The sequence below is a fragment of the Chelonia mydas genome, chromosome 8 (assembly GCF_015237465.2).
Source record: "Chelonia mydas isolate rCheMyd1 chromosome 8, rCheMyd1.pri.v2, whole genome shotgun sequence".
Taxonomy (NCBI): Eukaryota; Metazoa; Chordata; order Testudines; family Cheloniidae; genus Chelonia; species Chelonia mydas.
In genome coordinates this window covers 12,065,650-12,088,511 of record NC_057854.1, presented here as the reverse complement: position 1 = coordinate 12,088,511, position 22,862 = coordinate 12,065,650, and the positions used below count along the sequence as shown (strand labels likewise).

The following is a 22,862-nucleotide window of genomic DNA, read 5'->3' as shown; positions in this document are numbered from 1 at the left end:
CTCCTGATACACCCCCACTGAAGCACCCACCCCCGACCCCAGTGCTTCCCCCCTCCCACATCTACTCTCCCACTGCCCCCCAGGACCTCCCTCCATCTATACTCCCATCCTACTGCCCATTCCCACTGCCGCCCCACATCTACTTCCCCACTGCGCCCTTTCCCTTCTGGGACCTCCCCCAACCCCACACTACTTCGCCCTCCATCTACTACCCCACTGTGTCTCTCTGCCCCTGCCCCGGCCCCAGGCTCTCCCCACGGCGCTTGTTCCCCCTCCCCCACCCCGCCGCCTTCCGTTAACCGCCCCCGCGCGCGCCCACTTCCCCACTCCGCCGCCAGGCTCGCTCGCCCCCTCCTGTCGGGAGCGCGTCCCGCTCCCCGCCCGCCCGCGCACGCCGCAGCGCCGCTCCCCGCCCGCTGCTTGCAGCCGCGCGGCCGGGCCCGGTCGCTGTGTGCTGGGGGGAGGGGGCTGCACGGACTCGTCCTACCCGGGCCTTTCCGACACCGGGAGCCGAGGAGGGGAGGCGCCGCGATCTGGGCAGCCCCGCGGGTAGGTCCGGGCCGAGCCCCGGGAGGAAGTGGCGAGCGGGCGGGCAAGATGGAGCCTCGGTCAGCAGGCACCCACCCACTCGGGAGGGATGGGAGCCCCTTCCCCGGGCCCGGCGGGGGCCGCAGGCAGCTCCTCCCTGAGCGCCGGGGGGGGGCAGGCGGAGCAGGGCCCCCCCCATGTTCTCCCTGAGCGCCGGGGGGGGGCAGGCGGAGCAGGGCCCCCCCCATGTTCTCCCTGAGCGCCGGGGGGGGGCAGGCGGAGCAGGGCCCCCCCCATGTTCTCCCTGAGCGCCGGGGGGGGGGGCAGGCGGAGCAGGGCCCCCCCCCATGTTCTCCCTGAGCGCCGGGAGGGGGGCAGGCGGAGCAGAGCACCCCCCATGTCCTCCCTGAGCGCCGGGGGGGGGGCAAGCGGAGCAGGGCCCCCCCATGTCCTCCCTGAGCGCCGGGGGGGGGGCAAGCGGAGCAGGGCCCCCCCATGTCCTCCCTGAGCGCCGGGGGGGGGGCAAGCGGAGCAGGGCCCCCCCATGTCCTCCCTGAGCGCCGGGGGGGGGGGCAGGCGGAGCAGGGCCCCCCCATGTCCTCCCTGAGCGCCGGGGGGGGGGCAGGCGGAGCAGGGCCCCCCCCCCGTGTCCTCCCTGAGCCCCGGGGGGGGGAGGGGGGCAGGCGGAGCAGGGCCCCCCCCCCGTGTCCTCCCTGAGCCCCGGGGGGGGAGGGGGGCAGGCGGAGCAGGGCCCCCCCCCGTGTCCTCCCCGAGCCCCGGGGGGGGAGGGGGGCAGGCGGAGCAGGGCCCCCCCCCCGTGTCCTCCCTGAGCCCCGGGGGGGGAGGGGGGCAGGCGGAGCAGGGCCCCCCCCCCGTGTCCTCCCTGAGCCCCGGGGGGGGAGGGGGGCAGGCGGAGCAGGGCCCCCCCCCCCGGGTCCTCCCTGAGCCCCGGGGGGGGAGGGGGGCAGGCGGAGCAGGGCCCCCCCCCCCGTGTCCTCCCTGAGCCCCGGGGGGGGCGGGGGGCAGGCGGAGCCGGGCCCCCCCCCCCGTGTCCTCCCGGAGCCCCGGGGGGGGAGGGGGGCCGGCGGAGCAGGGCCCCCCCCCCCGGGTCCTCCCGGAGCCCCGGGGGGGGTGGGGGGCCGGCGGAGCAGGGCCCCCCCCCCGTGTCCTCCCTGAGCCCCGGGGGGGGAGGGGGGCAGGCGGAGCAGGGCCCCCCCCCCGTGTCCTCCCTGAGCCCCGGGGGGGGTGGGGGGCAGGCGGAGCCGGGCCCCCCCCCCCCGTGTCCTCCCTGAGCCCCGGGGGGGGTGGGGGGCAGGCGGAGCAGGGCCCCCCCCCCCCGTGTCCTCCCTGAGCCCCGGGGGGGGGGGGGGGCCGGCGGAGCAGGGCCCCCCCCCCCCGTGTCCTCCCGGAGCCCCGGGGGGGGAGGGGGGCAGGCGGAGCAGGGCCCCCCCCCCCGTGTCCTCCCTGAGCCCCGGGGGGGGAGGGGGGCAGGCGGAGCAGGGCCCCCCCCCCCCGGGCCCCCCCGGCGCCCCGGGGGGGGGGGGGGGCTGGCGGCGCAGGGCCCCCCCCCCGTGTCCTCCCTGAGCCCCGGGGGGGGAGGGGGGCCGGCGGAGCAGGGCCCCCCCCCCCGTGTCCTCCCTGAGCCCCGGGGGGGGAGGGGGGCCGGCGGAGCAGGGCCCCCCCCCCGTGTCCGCCCTGAGCCCCGGGGGGGGAGGGGGGCAGGCGGAGCAGGGCCCCCCCCCCCGTGTCCTCCCTGAGCCCCGGGGGGGGAGGGGGGCAGGCGGAGCAGGGCCCCCCCCCCCCGTGTCCTCCCTGAGCCCCGGGGGGGGAGGGGGGCAGGCGGAGCAGGGCCCCCCCCCCCCGTGTCCTCCCTGAGCCCCGGGGGGGGCGGGGGGCCGGCGGAGCAGGGCCCCCCCCCCCCGTGTCCCCCCGGAGCCCCGGGGGGGGGGGGGGGCAGGCGGAGCAGGGCCCCCCCCCCCGTGTCCTCCCTGAGCCCCGGGGGGGGAGGGGGGCAGGCGGAGCAGGGCCCCCCCCCCGTGTCCTCCCTGAGCCCCGGGGGGGGAGGGGGGCAGGCGGAGCAGGGCCCCCCCCCCGTGTCCTCCCTGAGCCCCGGGGGGGGAGGGGGGCAGGCGGAGCAGGGCCCCCCCCCCGTGTCCTCCCTGAGCCCCGGGGGGGGAGGGGGGCAGGCGGAGCAGGGCCCCCCCCCGTGTCCTCCCTGAGCCCCGGGGGGGGAGGGGGGCAGGCGGAGCAGGGCCCCCCCCCCGTGTCCTCCCTGAGCGCCGGGGGGGGAGGGGGGCAGGCGGAGCAGGGCCCCCCCCCCGTGTCCTCCCTGAGCGCCGGGGGGGGAGGGGGGCAGGCGGAGCAGGGCCCCCCCCCGTGTCCTCCCTGAGCGCCGGGGGGGGAGGGGGGCAGGCGGAGCAGGGCCCCCCCCGTGTCCTCCCTGAGCGCCGAGGGGGGCAGGCGGAGCAGGGTCCCCCCATTTCTTCCCTCAGTGATCGGGGGGAAGGGGGACAGGCGGAGCAGGGCCCCCCCATTTCTTCCCTCAGTGATCGGGGGGAAGGGGGACAGGCGGAGCAGGGCCCCCCCATTTCCTCCCTCAGTGCTGGGGGGTGGAGACAGGCAGGGCAGGGCCCCCCATCTCCCTTATTGCCCTGGGGCAACATGGTTAACACCACTCTCCCAGGTCTCCTTTCTCTGTGGGGTGTGGGGAAGTGACAGACTTGAGTAAAGTTGCCCCTCATCTACTTCCTCAATTCTCCAGGGACAAGGTGACAGAGCTGGGAACTCCTCTAAACACATATCTATCTCCGTGCCCATGAGGGGGAGGTGATAGAGCTGGGCTACTCCCCATCTCCTTCTATCAGTGCCCCAGGGAGGTGGCAGCTGGGCAACCCTCAGCTCCCCTGGAGGTTGGGGTAGCAGTTGGACAACCTCTCCTGCAAATACTGCAAGGAGGAACACCCCAACTCAGATGCCCGCAGGGTGGGGGCATCTGTGCAACCTGTTCCCCCTCTTGTTTGTTGTCCACTTCTCTGGCCTCTAAGCAGCAGGGAGAGCTGAACATCATGTTGTCTTAGTACAGAGTCTTTGTAGTGCCTTGAAATCATCTGTTTGTTCTCTTTAGTTCATATTCTTTTTAATTCACATTTTTTGAACTTCCCATTTAGTGCATAGTTCAATTAGTGCATGGAATTTTAATGCATATAAACAGTGCATATTTATTAGGGCATATTGTTTAATGTACATGAATAGTGCATATTTTCATTATCACATCATTTGAGTGCATCTACATTGTCTCTGATCATTTTCTTTTGTGCATGTTTATTAGTGTATACTGTACTATTGTAATGCATGTAAATAATGCACATTTCCATTAGTGCATATAAATAGTACCTATTTATTTCCTTTAGTGTGTACTTAATAGTATATAACACTTTCAGTGCAGTTAGCTAGTGGATATTTATGTCTTGATAGTTTATTTTACATGTGTTTATCACTGGGCATATATTTAAAGGGGAATAATACTATGATTTTGCTCTCTCTAACTCTCCACAAAATACAGAAGTAGCAAGAAGTTGCTTTTGGAGTGTGACCCTAGATTAGTTTAAGATGATTAGAAAAATAAATGAATATGTTACAACTGGTTCCTCAGTATACAAGGGTCAAAGAGTCTCTTACTCCAGTTTATTATTTTTTATTGTTCTTCAGATAGATGTGTGTGTTTGTGTTTCTGTGTAAGGATCCAAGTGGCAATTGTTAAATATGCCTAGCAAGTGGACTTTAAACCTAACACATGCTATCCTAGGTAAATTATGACTTGGCTTGGTAATGCAGGGCCGCTGCAACCTTTAATCCTAATGCATGGTGCTTGAGTAAGTAGCTCCATTGAAGTCAGTGAGGCTACTTGTGTAAGTGCCATTCACTATGAGGAAGGGTTGCAGTAGCTGGCTCTGTGTCATCAAGCCAAGGATCACAATTCTAATTTATCTGTGGTATCTTGTTTTGGTTCAGGAACCTCTGAACAATTTCATAGAACACTTCTTAGTGCAAAGAGAGTTAAATAGACCGCTTTATTCCAAGTCAGACATCCACACTAACTCTCCTGTCATTCACAGTGTCTTGACATCCTTGTGGCATCTATAACAATTGTCTATATAGAAGGGAAATACTAGGAATTATTTAATATTTGTTTAGATTTTAAAAATATAATTTAGCAAGTGCAAAATAAAAAGCCATACTATGTGACCAGTCTACTTTCTATGGGTCACCAGGAAATGCTTCATGACTGCGGTTTGGGAAACTCTTATCTAGCTTCAGAAGTAGACTGTACTTTGCATGTCTGTTTAGGTGTCTTGGTGGTGTGTGTTGTAGAAATGCTGATAGGACTTCGAAAAACTACATGCAAAGTTTGCTGGTGTTGGAGATTAGGATTTACAGGTAGCTTGTGCATATTTAATTTTATTTAGGAAGTTTCAACAAATATACAAATCCTTGTTATGTAAATGTCAGAAACAAAAAAACCCCCAAAGAATTGTTACAACAGTTAGCTTTTGTTTAAAGAGACATTATATGGTAATATAGTCATCAGAACACCTATAATATGTTGCTTTAATAAAATCTCAGAGTGAAAGCTCTCTCTACCTATTTAACAGACTAGGCATGTTTCTCAAATTTAATATTAAAAAAATGGACAATTGTGCTGGGTGTTTTTTGTTTTGTTTTTTTTTTGCAGGTGAATGTACTTTAATGGAGTATTGAATAAAAGATAGATACATAGATATTTGGTTATTTATGCTCTGTCTATTTTGCTGGGTACATAATTGAGATAAACCTATTTAATTCACTGGAATATTCAAGATAGGTGAATGTTTCTTTTTATAAACTTTATTTTTAAAGCTTTATTTACATGTTGCAAAAGTAAGCACTTAGTGTTTTAAAAAACAAACAAGGTCTTACTTTCACAAGAGTTAATTTGTACAGATTGAGTTGATAAATATTAACTTTTTTTAGGTATTTGTACTGTTCTTTTTATTTGTGGATATAGTTCATTTTATAGATGTTGTACTGCCCGTGTATCTCTCATTGTTTGTATCCTTTGGTGAAGCAGTAAAAACAATATAGTATGTGTGTTGCTTCTTTTGGCAGTTCAAAGGTAAAATGTGCTCCTCCAGTAGTAATTTGTGGCACATTTGGGAACCTGCATTCCATAACATTGTAGCTTCACACTCCGCACCATACCAGTACTGTCCATGGTATGGCCTTGTATACACTAGACTTTACAAACACTCTACCTTGCTCTTCCACTGTTGCAGCTTCACCAGTAGTAGCGACAGTTGGGAATACTAGTGCAGATAGAACACTGGTGACTTCTGGCATTTTTATTATCACATCATGCAGACTTGTTCTAATCAAGGTTAGATGACGAGATGATATAATGCTGGTGCCAAGTCTGCACTAGCTCTATGACAGTGATAGCCACCAATGGAGCTGGTAATTCAGTAGCAGGAGATTTCAGAAAATACGATTAGTTATGTTTAAACATTATTTCTAGCACAATTATAGCAAGGATACTAGGACCATTTTTTAAAATGTCTCATTTTTCTCAACACAACTTCAACCCTAATGGTGCTCAGAGTGTTGAGAGCCATAGTGTAGATGCGCTACCAGTTATTGTCATAATTTTTAACTCTGCGTCAGGTAAACCTCTTCAGAATGGGTCTTATCAATATTGTTAAAAACACCATCTGTGAGTCAACAGTACAACTTCCATTTTATATTGTTACCACTGGTGGAGCTGAACTGGTGTTTATATTAGGGGGAAATCTCCCTACTGTGGACAGGACTCCACTTTCTGTGTTGGAAATAGTTGTCCCATTAATGTAGATAAATTGAGCCACGTTCAATACACATTGAAAGAAATTATGATCAACTGATTATTAGTGGTTATTCATGCTTTCCACTTCTGGTGTTGAACATCTTTTGGCCCTGTCCACAAAAGCAGCCTAACCCATGGTTAAGGAGGGAGTAGAGGGCATGGTGTTTGACAACTGTCATCAAACACAGCACGAGTGCAGACATAACCTAAGTGGTTTGTCTGTAACATGGCTTGGCTAGCATTATTCTTTAAAAATACCCTCTCTGTCTCTTTGAACTGAGAAGCTGATTTAAACATAGGGTTAGCACAGTTTCCATCATCTTGTCGGGTGGACCGTAGGGGTGAAAGAGAGGTCCCAGTAGCTCTAAGCTTAAAGCATAAGGTTATATTAACACAAACAAAAACTGTGATAGTTCAGGTTTCATCAGAATGTACCCTGTCCATCCACCTCTGGGCATCTACTTAGTGTCTCTAGCCCCTGTTACACTGGGCACTCTCAGTACACCCCAGATTACCAGTTATTCCTCAGGTCACCACTCCGCTTAACACACAGTACTTAGGTACATTTATTGTGAAAACAAGTAACATAGAGATTTAAGTAATAGAAAGTGGAAGTATTGAAAATGGTTACATATAAATGAAATCATAATATGCCTTCTATGACCTAGACTGACTTAACTAGATACTTTCATGTCTTACAGAGCAGTGCTCAAGTCCTTCCAACATTTTATAGCCAGACTTGGCTGCCTGTCACCCTCCATTCATAAGACAGACACACTATTAGCTTGCCTCCTCAGTGAAGGATCCACCTCTAAATATACTCCAACAATCCATTGTCTTTATTGGTAAACAAGATCCCCTCTTGCTGTTTTTCTCCCTGTAAATTTCGTCTCTTGAAAATTATGCAATCTCTTGATTAACATTTGGCTCAATATGCAAACAAGCATCCACTGAGAGATGTATAATGCCTAATACACAGCCAGACACACAGATAAGTGTCTGTTACCATCTGCTTAAAAGGAACCTGTCTGAGACGTGTCACTTCTGAGTTACCTGCCTTCAAAACATAATTTTCAGTACTGACACAACTCTTTAAATATTATGCATACATATGTTTTGCAGTGATTAGTATGTTCAGTGGGCTACTGGCTCTCAGGGACCTCACATGCCATGCTTTTATGAATTATTATGCATACACCTGCCCTCAGATATCCCTGTAAAACACTCTGCACCCCCTGTGCCCTCTGCCTGTCAGTACTAAGAGATTCCTGGGTCACAGTTGGTAACGCTCCATAAGGCTTTCACTTCCTTCTCCAGCAAATCCCAAAAAGCAATATGTACCCAACTTTATCAAACTTGCATTCTAATGCAAAACCTTAGTGGCAACCTCAAATTATTAAACCATCAATTTGTAAGCACATGGAGGATGATAGGGTGATAAGGAATAGCCAGCATTGATTTGTCAAGAACAAATCATGCCAAGTCAATCTAATTTCCTTTGTTGACAGGGTTGCTGGTCTAGTGGATAAGGGGAAGCAGAAGATGTGATATATCTTGATTTTAGTAAGGCTGTTGACACAGTCCCACATGATATTCACATGTCCATAGAAAACTAGGAAAATATGGTGTAGATGAAATTATTAAATGGTGGGTGCCTGACTGATTGAAAGACCATACTCAAAGAGTAGTTATCAGTGGTTTGCTATCATGCGTGGAGGGTGTATCTAGTGGGGTCCCCCAAGGGTTGGTCCTGGGTGTGGACCATTTTCATTAATGACTTGGATAATGGAGCTGAGAGTATGCTTATAAAAATTTGCAGAAGACAACGAGTTGGAAGGGGTTGCAAGTACTTTGGAGGACAGGATTAGAATTCAAAATGACCTTGACAAATTGAATTGGTCTGAATTCAACAAGATAAAATTCAATAAAGATTAATACAAGTGCTTCATTTAAGAAGGAAAAACCAAATGCACAACTACAAAATGGGGAATAATTGATTAAGTGGCAGTACTGCTGAAAAGGATGTGGGGTTATAGTGGATTACAAATTGATTATTAGTCAACAATGTGATGCAGTTGCAAAAAATTAATATTCTGGGATGTATTAACAGGAGTGTTGTATGTAAGATACTGGAGGTAATTGTCCCCCTCTGCTTGGCACTGGTGACGCATCAGCTGGAGTACTGTGTCCAATTCTAGGAAAGATGTGGATAAATGGGAGAGAATCCAGAGGAGAGCAACAAAAATTATACAAAATTTAGAAAACCTGACCTATTAAAAAAGGTTAAAATAATTGGACATGTATAGTCTTGAGAAAAGAAGAATGAGAGGAGACATGATAGTATTCAAATATGTTAATGGCTGTTATAAAGAGAAGAGTGATCAATTGTTCTCCATGTCCTCTGAAGGTAGGATAAGAAGTATGGAAGAGTTAGGTTAGCTATTAGGAAAAATCTTTCCAACTATAAGGATAGTTAAGCTTGGGAATAGACTTTCGAGGGAGGTTGTGGAATCCCCATCACTGGAAGTTTTTAAAAACAGGTTGGACAAACATCTGTTAGGGATGGTGTTGGAGTTTTTATTGGTCCTGCCTCAGTGCAGGTGGCTGGATGGGATTACTTTTTGAGAGCCCTTCCAGCCCTACATTTTTATGATTTTATGCTTTGTAATAACAGATCAGCATACATTTTACTGTTAAACATTCAGAGTATTTGGGAAGTTAATCTGCTTTAACATTACTGAGGTTGCCATTAAGGGTTTATCTTGTCCTGCTCGGACCTGCTACTGTCCCCAAGATTCATAGGCGTCCCCATCAGAAATGCCTTGCAAGTTCCAGGGAAGAAGATCTTATTCCTTGGCTCCTGTGTTGCACGTAGAGCTCCCATGCTCCGCTATAGAGGAGTTCCCTAGGCCACCCATTCCTCTTTTTCCAAATCCTTTGGCCTGTTGTTCTCTGCCTTCTGCCGCAGCAACACCTATTAAAAAAAAAAGAAATTACCATAAAACCCCTGTTGTTTACAACCAGTTATAATTTTTAACACCCCCTCGCCACTGACTAAAATCAAGAAAACATTTCTGGTCTCATGACACAGCCCTCCTTATGGAAGATAAGGATGTTCGCAGAAGATGGTCTAAAGCCTGGGTGGCTGCTGATGGACCAAACAAAAATCTAATCGATGACCCAGCTGTGCAAGTGCCAAGCTTCTCTTCCCCACGTGCATATGGACAGCTCTAAACCGTATCCGCATCTAACATGGAAGATACACATACTCCATAGATTGAAAGCAAGGGAATTACCAAACTGCGACTGTGGTGAGATGCAAACTGTCAGACACATCATGGACTATTGCCCAATCCATGCTCTTCTTGGAAGTGTCTCAGCCATTTACATGGCTACCCCCTCTTCTTTAGACTGGATAAAAGACTTCTTAAGATCCAGCTGTAGTCATGCCGTTGCTTTCATTGTTTGACTATCACCGTACGAAAGAAAAGTTTTTTAAGTGACACCAACACAAACCTCTAAAAGCAGGGAAATGAGTAGCTAAAGTAATATTTTTTCACTACCATAATACCCATCTCTCATATTAACTGTTCTTGTGGCTTGTTTATACACAGACGCTGCACTCGTTTAAGTTAGATTGGTTTAAAAGCCAATTTAATTAAATTGGTTCAAACTCTTGTGAGGATGCACTTATATTGGTTTACAACTGTTTATATTGGTTTACCTTGCTCATCTAAATTTACAGGTGTAAGATAAACCAATAGCAGCCAGGTTTACATTGATTTAAGACAGGTTTCAGAGTAGCAGCCGTGTTAGTCCGTATTCGCAAAAAGAAAAGGAGTACTTGTGGCACCTTAGAGACTAACAAATTTATTTGAGCATAAGCTTTCGTGAGCTACAGCTCACGAAAGCTTATGCTTTAATAAATTTGTTAGTCTCTAAGGTGCCACAAGTACTCCTTTTCTTATTGATTTAAGAGTGTTGACACACACAATTCCATGGGTTTAACTGAATGGGTTTTAAATCACACCTTTTGCTAAACCAATACAAATTTGTGTGTAGACCAGTACTCGCTCATACTCTACATCCTTCTGCCAACAAAGTCACTTCCACTCTGTGGACAGACATGCAACACACAGAAAACATTCTTGTAATTCCCACTGTAAGGTGAACCTCTGACTCAGACCTCAGTAGAGTTATGCTAGAGATGGTCGTGACAATATAATTAAGATTTCATTAAAGCTTTCAGCTGAACATTTTTATTTTGTAAAAATCTCATTGAAAATGGTACAAATAAAAACAAGGAATGTAAACTTTACTATTACTTGAATTTTTCGTAGCATGATGAAAAAATTGATCGATACAGAGAGAATAATAAGCATTCCAAAAACATCCCTGTCGCCTGTTTTTAACTGGATTGTCTCACCTTTTTTCAGACTCCTCCCTTTTGCAAGAACTCTGAAACATTCTCTGGGATCTGCGCTTTGCTCCTCATGTGTCAATTCTGACATCATCAATTATAGACAGGTAACATTTGTCTCTAGAGAATTTTATCACTTGTCAGAAGTAAGTGCAAGTATGTACACAAAGATGAAGTTGCAGCATTTTACATGTTAGTGGTATATATTTGCGGGTGAGAACTCCCCAGCCACTCCAACACTACAGCAGAGAGGTGGATGTTGGAAGCCATGGTAAGACTCCTTGTTGTTCCCTGTGTGGAGAGGGGATGCAGCTGGCAGGGGATGGTAGACCCTGAATAGGAGGAAAATGGTGCTAGGAATTTGGGGTGGTGGTTATTTGCCTGGCAGTGCTCTCTCTGACTGCCTCACTTGTGCATCGTTGTGTCTGTTCTGTCATTCTGTCCGATTCCTTGTGTGACATTGCTCTTGCTCAGCTGAAGCCAGTTTTCTCTGTGACTGGGCCATGTCAAAGTTTGACTCAGACTCACAATTTATCAGACCACTCTGTTTTATTAGCAAAGCTGCTCTGCTAATACATTTAGAAGTGAGCCCCCCGAGTGGGGCTTGTGTCTCTTAATTTATACAGCTTGCTGGAGAACAAGTTACAGAGAAGTTACAGACAAAAGAAGAAAAGATTTTAGTCACCACCCTTCGAGATCCCTCAGACCAGTCACGTATCTTCAATTACCTGCCACCCTTAACAATCTCCTTTAACAGCTTCCAGTTAACTTAACTAATTGCCCTTCACACCTTCCATTCTGATGCCTGCTTCTTAGACGTGCTGGCTCTATCTTAATTGCTTCTCCATTCAAAAGCTAACTGTCCCTATGTGTGCTCCCTCAGATACTTTGTAACATGTTTTGGCATGCCCTCTCATGTATCTAGCATGTCCCCTTATACAATGTTATACTTCCACAGCCATTAATGCGGACTGGAGAGCCATGAGCTCCTCCTGAAAGCTAGAGCCTGTGTGCCAATGTTTAAATGAGACATTGAAGGAAAAATGTTGATTATTACTCTGATAATGTTCTCAGCTATTATATCAACATTTACAAATCTAGCATCGTATGCATGGTGTGCTTGCTTGCTGTTTGTTATATCTTTCCATTACACTAATACAACTTGGTGACACAAAAGGAGAATTTGCAGAACCCTCATGCATGCATTAAATGTCATGAGAAGTCTCAGGAAATTCTGTAATGTAAACTATAATGAAGAGTCAAAAGAGAGGTGAGACTGTGTTAAAATCAGAAGATTTTTGACTGCTTTTTACAGACACTTAACTACTTACCTGTTATTACCACACCAAAAATTCGTGCCCTTCCCAAATTGTATCTTACATTTTTTGTCCTTTTCTAAACAACACAGGATTACTAGGTATTCTTACTTTGAAACTGAAATTGTAATGCAACCTTAACTGTGGTTTCATGACTGCTCCACCATATGTTGCTCAACAAATCTGTATTATAGTGCACAGAGAATCTGTGTTATAACAACCATTTAATACATGGATGTGCTGAACTACATTATTACTGCATCTATATTTAAGTATTGCACGTGTAAAATCATGTTCACATATTTACACATGCACTGTGATAAGGTTTATATACCCATGCACCTTAGAAGTAAGAAAGGGGTTAATGCAGGCATTAGGAAGCAGGAAATGCCCCAACTGGAGCTGATTACAACTGCTATGAATGCTATGCCCTCTGAAGGAGAGAGGTGGCTGGGGAGAGATGTCAGCCCTGAGAAAAGAGACTCAACTTTTGTATTGTTGTGAACTCTTTCTGCAGGTAAATAGACCCTGCAAGCAATTGTGTGATACTATTTAAGTTTGGCTACACTAAGCCATTTATTATATTTCTTTTTTCCCTATATTTAACATAAAGGCCTACTGACCTAGTGTACACTGGAGAAATTTGCCATGCTGAAAACTGTGGTCTCCTTGTCATGCTTGTAAGGCACTTCATGACTATGTACATGTACTCCAAATAGTTTGTGTATTCCAGATAGTGTTTGGATTAGATTTGCTTCCAGCACGGTTACATACTGTCTTAGTCTGAATGGTTTCAGCCTGTATAAATTTAGCTTCCATGTAGACAGTGCTAAAATGGTTCAAATTGTCCTTCCACTGCTGTCCAAGAGTGCACTGGTGGCCTTTTCAAATCTCCCAGGATCCATTGCTTCTGAGATTTGTGCTGGGATCTGCATGATAGGAATCTAGAAGGCATTACAACAGAAAAGGGGTAAAATGGTGCTAGTGTGGAAGTGAGGCAAAACTACAGTGATTCAAAATATAAATAAGCTTGGCTAATATGAATATACTGAACAGTTAGAAATAGATCAATTCTCAGTTGTAGACATGGCCTTAAAGGGGTGCTACCAGCTGGGCAACAGACAACCCATTTGGAACATCGTAGACAGGTGCATATCTTTTTGTACCTGAATTAGGATTAGAGTGCACCGAAGTGATGTGCAGACAAAAAGTGCTGATACGCTTTTTGGTGATTTTACCCTATGAAGCTATTCTGAAGATCTGGCTGTGATATTACTTTCTTCTGCTGGTTTGATTTAAAAAAAAAAAAAAAATCTAAAGCAAATCTCTGGAACCATAAGGGTCACTCCTTTTAATGTGTGAATTCTTAACGTGATATGTAAGAAGTTGTTACAGTACATCATAAAGGTACAGGATGCTATAAACCCTTAATTTGCAGATTGACATAACAGGCCACAATTGCTTTGCAGTATTGATGGGGATTTGTGCAAATATGTATGAATCTGTAAGACATATTTTTCTTTGGTCTCCTTGTACCTTTAAAAGCCAGTAAAATAAATTGTTAAAAATGATCAATTGTCACTCTTTGGCTGAGGCCTTGCATTCCATGTTTCTGCTTGGATCAAATGTTTATGGCTGTTTTATAAACTGCTAAAAAATGGGTTTTATAATGGAAAAAAGATTCATTTATTTAACAAATACTTTTTTTCAGCTGGCTACATAGCTGATTAGAGACTACTCAGAATTTTTTATTAATATGGGTATTGGGCATGTGTTTAGTAGTGTTGGGGAGATAAAGATAACTGTTCCGTTCCAGTCACAGGTTAAGTCTGAGTTGGGGCACAGTGCATTCATTTTGGGATATCAAGTTTTAATAAAAGATGAGTTAAACTGAAGAAAGGTCAGAGGAAAGAAGCACACATAATAAAAGCTTTGAAAAAATAAGACTGAAGCAAGTTCAGTTTAGAGAAAGAGACCTGCTTGCTGCCTACGTATAACTAAAGGGATGTACTAAAAATGATAGGAATCAATTATTTTCCATCGCCAAGGACAGAACAAGAAGTGATGGGCTACACCAGAGAATATTTTAGGAAAAATTGGCATCACTAGATGCGCTGTTCAGAAATGGGAGAAGCTGCCAAAGAAGGTTATGGAATTGGCAGTACTGGAGATGGTGAGAGCTAGATTTGGCATTCATCTAAAAATATCACTAGCTACTCATCTAAAACCTTGTTTATATGAGGGAAATAAATAAAAAAAAATTCCCACCGTTGAAGTCAGTGCTACTCTGCAATATTACAGGGGTCTGTGCTGATGGAGTCCTATGCAGGATCTGTACTTCTGCTAGTACTATAATTTCAAAGTGACCCACTGGGATCTCATAAACAAAAGATTCTGTGCCAGATCATCAGCTATGGCTTAGAAACTACACAGCATAGGCTGTGTGCTAATGTGACCATTGCACTCTCTCTATCCTGTGACTGCTATGTGCTGGTCTGGTTCCCAGGCCTAAGTTAAAACAGCTTAAAGGGTACGCTGGCTGCCAACAGCCCCAAGCTGAAGCTGCAGCTGATTATCAGTGAAGTCTAAGGGTGTCCTAGCCATGCCCCTTATGTCAGCAGCTAGGGCACAGATGGATAATGGTGTAGGAGCTGTTACTTCTGTAGTGACTTGATCCTCTCGTGACTGATTATGGCAGCTCTATCCCATCAGATTTTGCTAGTGGTTTGATGCAAAGCAGATCTGGTCCTATGTCTTTTGGTAAGAAAATGTTATTTCACATGAATGTTATAAAGCATAGGGAAAGATGGCAGGTAAAATAGAGTATATTTGCAGACTTGTTCAACTAGAACATTCAAAAGAGTTTTCCATGAGCTATGAACAGCTCTTTAATGGTTATAGGGAATATTTTCCCTTTGCAGCACACAAGGAACTCTCATTAATGTCAGTGCAAGTTCCATGCACCTTACAATAATGTATCTGAGGTATAGTAACAAAATTACTAATTTTAAAATGCAAGTCACTGTTTAAAGATGTTAAAATGAATGTATCTATCTATACATTACTCTTTAGGAAAGACGTGGTTGGCTGGGTGACTTCTGTATAACAGTTCTCTCTGGAAGTTTTATGAACCTTACATATTGTGTGCTTTATTTGTTTCAATTCTTAATTTGTGTGAGTGAATTTGATGCTTTTAGATGTAATAGCTATGCCAAGTATAGTGAGGAGTTGTGCTGTGCAAGTTTTATTTCTCAAGTACCAATATTTTTCTTGATGCTGTGAAAGGTAACTTAAGGTGTACTTGGATGGAATAGTTCCTGGCAGGTTTTGGCCTGATTTTCAGAGCTGCTGAGCACCTACTGCTTACAGTTACTTCTGGTTGTGAAATAAAAAACTTAGAAGTGTCATCCAACTCTGTTTGAAAGGGAACCAATTTAAACCATGACTCAGAGAGATGTGAGCTGACCACATTCATTTTAGCAGGGTGTTAGCTCAAGCTAGTAGGTGTTGGATAAATTTAAGCTCCAACATCCTTCAGGCCCCCTGAATGAATTGAGAGAGTGATCTTTTTCTCTGTTGGTTTCCCCTTGCTGTTCCAGGCTGCTGCCTGCTTTGATAGTGGTAATGGAGTGGGAGAAGGGAGAGAGTGTCTCTGCTAATCTACTTGCTGACATCCTTTGTTTTAGGGTAGTTCTTGCCTGTGAATAGTTTAAGTACTTACCTCAGCTGATGTTTGTAGCTTTCTTAGCTTGCAGCAGAATTAAATTGACTGGATTCTTATCAATTTTATGTTTTTCACAAAGTTCTGGATAGCAGTAGTGAAATTGATTGTTAATTTCACACTGCAGCAGTTATGGAAAACTTAGCAGCAGCAGCAGAAGCACTGGGAGCCATCTGCTGAATCAGGAAGATGACACTATATTGCTTTTCATTTGATAGGTTATTGATGCAACTAAGTGGCTAGAATTGTTTTCCCCAAATGAAAGCTTAGATTCACCATGGAAAGCTTCCACTGTGGTTGAGAGGCTATTTCAAGCCCAGATCATTTAAATTTTATTGTTGATGCACTTCTTACATCATTTTATGTGTTCGAAAGATTTTTTTTTTTTAAATGTCATGCTACCTTTGATTTTTTGAATCTGTTGATAGACATCTTGTTTCCCTAAGTGGTTTGCATTCCAGCCAGTTCAGGGTAATTTTAGGGAACCTTCATAGCTGTTGGAAAAGAGAATGTTTTTGGTTAAATGATGTCATGTTATATATTTATACATATTTGTCTTTTTTATTTTTGGTAGAAAAATGATGCATCCTGTTGCCAGCAGTAATACAGCTTTCTGTGGGACTGGCAAGAGTTCTTGCCTTAACGAAGACAATGTGAGATCCACTGATCAGTTTGACTTATATTCTACACAGCAAAGCAAATACAGCCACACAGTCAGCCACAAACCAATTGCATGCCAGAGACAAGACACGTTAAATGAAACACATTTGCAGGCCACCAGTGTCAGGAATATAGAGACAAAAGATGAACTAAAGAAAAAGAAAAACCTCAACCGATCTGGTAAACGTGGAAGGCCATCGGGGACCACAAAATCAGCGGGGTACCGAACCAGCACAGGTCGACCTCTTGGGACCACCAAAGCAGCTGGATTTAAAACAAGTCCAGGCAGACCCTTGGGTACAACTAAAGCTGCAGGATACAAAGTCAGCCCAGGCAGACCTCCAGGTAGCATTAAAGCTCTATCACGGCTTGCAAATCTAAGTTATACTTGTGGCAGTGCAGCTTTTCCCTATCCTATGGTGCATAACAGAGGAGTACATGCTGCTGGTGAAACTAGTAGCAAAGTCAAACAATCCAATGAGTGAAATAAAGGAATTAGATAGTTTAAAAAGGATTAATGAGGAAATGCTGAGTCTTGGCATGTTTCTCACATTTTTATGTAATATTTCTATAACTTTGGCTTTCCAAATTTTATTTTTTGTTCATATGTCCAACGTGCAATCCACTAATTTTTAATGTAACATGAAAGGGCATAGGTATGGCTCTGTTTTTGTTTTTTACGTAGGTTTATAAGTAAACTCTTAAATTATGCCCTTGTGTGTTTCCTTAAAGTAATACTCATATCCTGAGCTTCACAGTTACTTCTGGAAAATGTAATTGTGTGATTATGCACCAAGAAATTGAAATAAGCAGGAAAACATTATTTGGCTGTTGGCTATGAAGTGAGCCTAAGCCATAGTAAAGATCTTGTCCAGAAGAATTTATAATTGATGAAACAAAACAAACAATTCTGCACTATTTTACAAGTAAGAATTCTGTTACAGTTTTGAAATGCCTGTGGGTTTTTTGTATAGGTGGGAATAGAGAGCAAACTAAATTTTCCGCTTTTGCTAGAGCTGAAACAGACCTCAATTGTTCATAAATATTTTGAAACTTTAAAAACTATTTTTTTTAAAGTGCTAATTTCAGGCAGTTTTTATTTGCTCTACTGTAGGATTGTCAGGTCTCACTGATGTTCCAAAAATATTTTTTGAAAATGTGTAATAATAATAATAATAATAAACATTTATGCAGCGCTTTACATCTTCAAAAGCGCCTTACAAACATGAGCTAATTTGCCTTTAGGTGATGGCAGATCTTGTTGTTCTGCTACTTACAGGATTCTGCTGTGTAATTTTAAAAATGCCTGAGAGTGCATATACCAAACTGCAAATAATTAATTAAAAATCTGATATATTTTATAAATAACTACAAAATAAGTACTGTTAATTCTAGTAGCAAACTGAATAGACAGTAATATTAAACAGTATGTTCTTAAATCTGTAAATAGCTATATAAGCTGTTTTTTGCCTTCACAGTATGTGCTTTGATGGCAGCAGTTAATAAGTTTTAAAGTACTAATTTAGTGTGTGTATAGATTAAATGTTTTTACACTGTTGCCAGCTTTTCAGATGTAGTTTTTCCAGGAATACAGTTATCCCATTGTTTAACATTTATACTATATTTAAGTTATGGAAGCTTATATATCTACCAAAGGATAACATTTTCATGATTCATAATAGCAAACTGTATAGCTGGTTCAAACAGGATGCAGTTTACCAAATTGCTAGACCCCAGATAGAAAGCATTTCATAGGAATTAATCTATGCATGCAAGTTGAAAAACTATGTTGGTTAACTATAAATATCTTTTTCTGACTCAAACTGAGTCCTTTCCTGCATCTAACCAGTTCCATTTTCAACTGGGCGTGTTTGATTTAAAAAAGTGCGCGTGTGCATGTGTGTGTAATATGCACACACCCACCTATACTTAGAAAATAACATTCCTCAATATTGCATATTGTTATATTTATTCTAAATATCTCTTGCTTGAGTTAAAGCTTTTAATTCTGGAAGAAAGTTTACATAAAAATCGTTTAAAATATAGTTTAAAATTATACTGAATTTGTAGCTTCAAATACCAGTGGGAGTTGTATAATGTTTGCAGATTTTTGGGAACAGAAATCTTTCAGGTTAATTATAGCTTTTGTTGAAAATGAACAGTACCAATACCTTTTGTTGTAAGATAAAGTCTGGCTTGCTGTAATTTTGATGAGAACTCTGATTTCAATAATGACAACTTAAGAAACAGATGTCATGTTTCATACCTTTTTTATCAGGAAAAAAGCAGCAAGCCTTCAGGTGTTCCAGTGATGCCTAACACATAATGAGCTGGACTTTATGCTGTACTTTACAATAGGTGTGTTGAATTGTGATTGGGGGACTATGTATGCACTGGCAACTAAGACAATGAACCTCAACAATACTGGATGGCTCCTTAGTCAATGTGTAAACTAATGGCAGCTAAACTGCTACTAAAATATAGTTTCTCCATGCTGAAGCTATAAAGTCACGTTACACTTTCTGTTCCTCAACAAACTGAAAAATATGACACTCTTAGTAATTTTTCTCAGAATGGTGTAACTTCTGATACACACAAAAAGCTAACATGAGCTAATTCACCCTCAGGATATGTGTTATATTGGCTGTTTTATCAGATGATTTTTCAACAAAAGGCTGCTTTAAGCCCTTTCCTGAACTCTTCCTGGAAAGCAGTCTTCTTCAGCTGAATGTAATAACTACAGGAGTTTCACACCTCGCTGGCAAGGAACACGTTGCATGTCACCAATGTACCTTTGCATAACGCCACTTCTTACCTCCTTCTGTTTATCCTGTTCACCCGTTTCATTGCTCACTTGTGCATCTACTCAATGGTGCTGTGCCGTGTGTCAGGAGATAATGCAGATGTATTACTGTTCTACTAGAATAATGAATTTTGTATTCAAGTATGTGGATGAAATAATGAAATCATCTAAACAATTTATATTCATTATAGTGTTTATTAATATCAGATGAAATATAATCCCAGTAAAAAGAATGAACACTGTCAATTGTGAAAGGATGAACTAAAGTAGAAAACTATGTTCATGGCATCTGTAAAGGGCCACTTGGCACCTTGGATTTGGCAATGAGACCAGAAAGTGCAATGCTGGGCACTTCCTCATTCTGGTTTATTTTATCCATAACTGCAGTTTACTGGTGTCATGCTGTGGGAGAAAGAGAGAGAAAAGTCAAGAAGTCAAAGTGAAATACGAATGGAATCTTCAAATGTTTTTGCTTTTCCTATTATATATAACCTACAAAATATATTGTGCTTTTTTTGTAACACTGTCTGTTGTCATGACAAACACTGAAACAGCATGTTGATGCCTATACTTTGATATTATCAATGGGAAAACTGGCCTTTTCCACTATAGTATGAAAACATTATTTGTAAGGTAAATCGCTAATTTTATATTATGTACAACAATTCTGCTCTTCATAAGATAGGGTTACTGTTATGTATTAACACTGTTGAGAAAAATGATCTATATGTCAAGTTTGTGTTTTTAATGCTTTTTTTTTAAATATCACATTTCTAATGTCTTATTTATACATAAGTGAAACCTAAGTAATAGGGAGACAACTCAAAGGCCACTGTTTAAAATACATCCCATAACTGCTATTCAATTTCTAATTAAAATTACATAAACTTTAGAATTCAATAATTTTGCTACTATTTTTGAAGTTTTGCACTGTACATTTTCAGAATGCTAGCAGCACATATTGGCAGGAAAAAATATCTATCAGAAGGTGGCTAACTTTTAATACTAAAGTGGAATTTTTAAATATCAACTGTTAGCTCTGTCATTAAAACAACACATTCTTTATACATTGTATTGCTTTTAAGTAATCACACAAAACTTCATATATCAAGACCCATTAAACATCTTTGTTCTGAAATAATACAGTTTCATTTTGTCTGGAAGTTTTCTTTGGATTCAATCAGGACAAAACCAAACCTAGTCAATGGAGTGATATGTTTGGGGAAAGAATTACCTTTATCTGCAACATATTAAGTAATTGAGATCAGAACTTCACTACTTTTTTCCATTTTGAAGAGCTTTAAAAGGCAGAGCAATTCGAGGTTATTTGTCTGAAGGTTACTTTAGCTGTGATTCTGCTGTTCTTTGTATTACATGTACAGTAAAGTTTAATGCTATTCCAACAGAAAATTAAAAATACAAAGCAGTTGATCATAAGCATAAAAACTTGGAACTGCAAACTTCATTTCCGATCACAAAAGTTTGTTCCCTTTTTTATTATTATAATACATATATTTTAAAATTGCTTAAATGTGTTTTTGAACTCTAGTAGACACACTAGAGCCTTTTTCTAGCAATTATTTTCCCCATGTAGGTAAATCTATGTTTTAAAATTTTTGCAAAGTATAATGATGATATGATAAATTGTTAGGAAGTTTTTGCGTATCATGTAGTAATTTGGACCACTTTGATTCCTTAATCTTTCACAGTTTGCTTTTCCCACAGGTTATTTTGGAGGAGTCAATTACCCAATAAATAACTAATATCAGCACCCTGTTCTCTGCTGTAAAAAGCCTGTTTAGATGCTGTTTGTTTTTATGTCCATGAACTTGAGCTACTCATGTGCAATTATGTGTATGGGAATGGAGTAGTCTTCATGATCTGTATTTACATCACCATATGGATGTATATTTATTAATAAAGTCAATACATTAAAACCAAATGTTTTATTCTTGTTTTACACCATTCTGAAACTTGGTTGTTCTCTTTCTAAAGAAGATGGAGTGGCAGTATTGTGAGCTACTTTTCAATAAGGCCTTAGATTAACTCATCTCTTGTGAATGTAGGGATGCTGCTTTTCCTTCTGCTTTACTTCATTCATGTTTTCAAATGACCTAAATTTGATACTGCAAATGTTATGCCATTTATTATATGGATTATATTTTAAATCCATTCTTATTTTCCTTTTGCCCCCTACATTATATATTTTCAGCTCTTTTTAAAGGGGGGGGGGGGAAGACCTCTAACTACATCAGATTTCTCCCCCCACCTCCTCACCGCCGCAGGGATGTCACCATATGACTTAATTTTTTTCTTCGGTACAGGATTTGCTAAACTGATGCTTGTATTTGTTAGTGATAAATGGCCAAGTGTTCTTTATAAGCAAGGGCCAGCAGATTTGTAGCCTAACAAAAAAAATCCCACTTTTATTGTGAGTTATCAGAAAATAGAGAAATGGCAACTCTTCTATTATTGAATGAAAAATATAGCCAAGGTAGTTTTCATAACTTTGAAATTATCCTTATGTTGATGCTTAAATATGACAGTCATGAGGAGGGGTGTCATATAAGTACATAAATAGATTAAAAGCTTTGTTTATACTATTGTTTATAACAACACTATGCAAACTTCCGTTGTACTTCCTTTTTGATTTTCCCTTTCTTCACTGCATGTGAATGACAATTTGTTATTTTAGAGTTGCTCATGAGTTGTACTGCATGTACCAGTTTATTTTTGTGTGGTATTCATTAGTTTTGGGCTTCTGAGATTAGATTTAAAACTCTCACAAAAAAACAAAACCATAGCACTGAAATATTTGCCTGTTTTAAACGAACAATACATTATGTGGTCTTTACAGATACAAAGGAAGGGGAAGGAATAGTAAGTGGTGGGTATACCAACGTTCATAGTCTGTATATTGCACTGAAGAAACCATTTGAAAGTCAAATGTAAAGAAGACTATTAAATATTTGTAGGCAGGTGAAATCTGTTAGTCTCATGAATGGTTATAAAGTTAGAGAAGCAAAGCCATCTTCTTTGAGTGTAAGATGGAGTATTCCAACCTTCTGTCCCAGTCATTAAATATGGCAGTTTTTGTAGGAGTGGTGTGTTCATTCCTGTGTCCTGGCTATATTCCAGTGTGGGTAATTACATTGTTAGGGAAACCCTTTAGAAAAATACCAAAAACCTGTGTTGCTCCTATGGTGTCAGTAATTATGGAGTAAGAAGGACTATACTTATCCAAGCAGCTGCACTTTGGGGACAGAGTGGGTGTAGACAGTCTAAATACTTTACTTTGTCATAAGTACTCTAAGAACACTAACTGTGGATAGGGATGGATCATTTTAGAAACTATAGCTTGTGACTATGCAAAGGAGTATAGTGGCTCTTACTCAGAAAAGCTATCCAATGCCAGTTTTGATTGACTTAAACTGGTCTGGTTGTTCTAAGTGACCTGGCTTTCAAGGCGATTGGATATATTTAGAACAGAGTGAGTCAGACTCCAGGCAGTCTACCACATCTTATTGTATAGATCAGTT

At 43.3% G+C, this 22,862-nt stretch overlaps 1 protein-coding gene across 8 annotated transcripts; it reads left to right on the top strand.

Annotated features, from left to right (window-relative positions):
• The first annotated feature begins 325 nt into the window (after nucleotides 1-325).
• Nucleotides 326-21,265, top strand: C8H5orf24 (chromosome 8 C5orf24 homolog). Of its 8 annotated transcripts, XM_037906428.2 has the most exons (4): nucleotides 363-549; nucleotides 10,840-10,930; nucleotides 16,435-16,865; nucleotides 18,799-21,265. In XM_037906428.2, the coding sequence occupies exons 3-4, from the start codon at nucleotides 16,439-16,441 to the stop codon at nucleotides 18,837-18,839; spliced, it is 468 nt and encodes a 155-aa protein (XP_037762356.1). In that variant the 5' UTR covers nucleotides 363-549; nucleotides 10,840-10,930; nucleotides 16,435-16,438; the 3' UTR covers nucleotides 18,840-21,265. The 8 variants fall into 8 exon arrangements, with proteins under 8 accessions (XP_037762355.1, XP_037762356.1, XP_043377314.1 ...); XM_037906427.2 differs by having other exon boundaries at nucleotides 326-549; nucleotides 16,435-21,265; XM_043521381.1 differs by lacking the exon at nucleotides 10,840-10,930 and having other exon boundaries at nucleotides 374-537.
• Nucleotides 21,266-22,862: the final 1,597 nt, after the last annotated feature.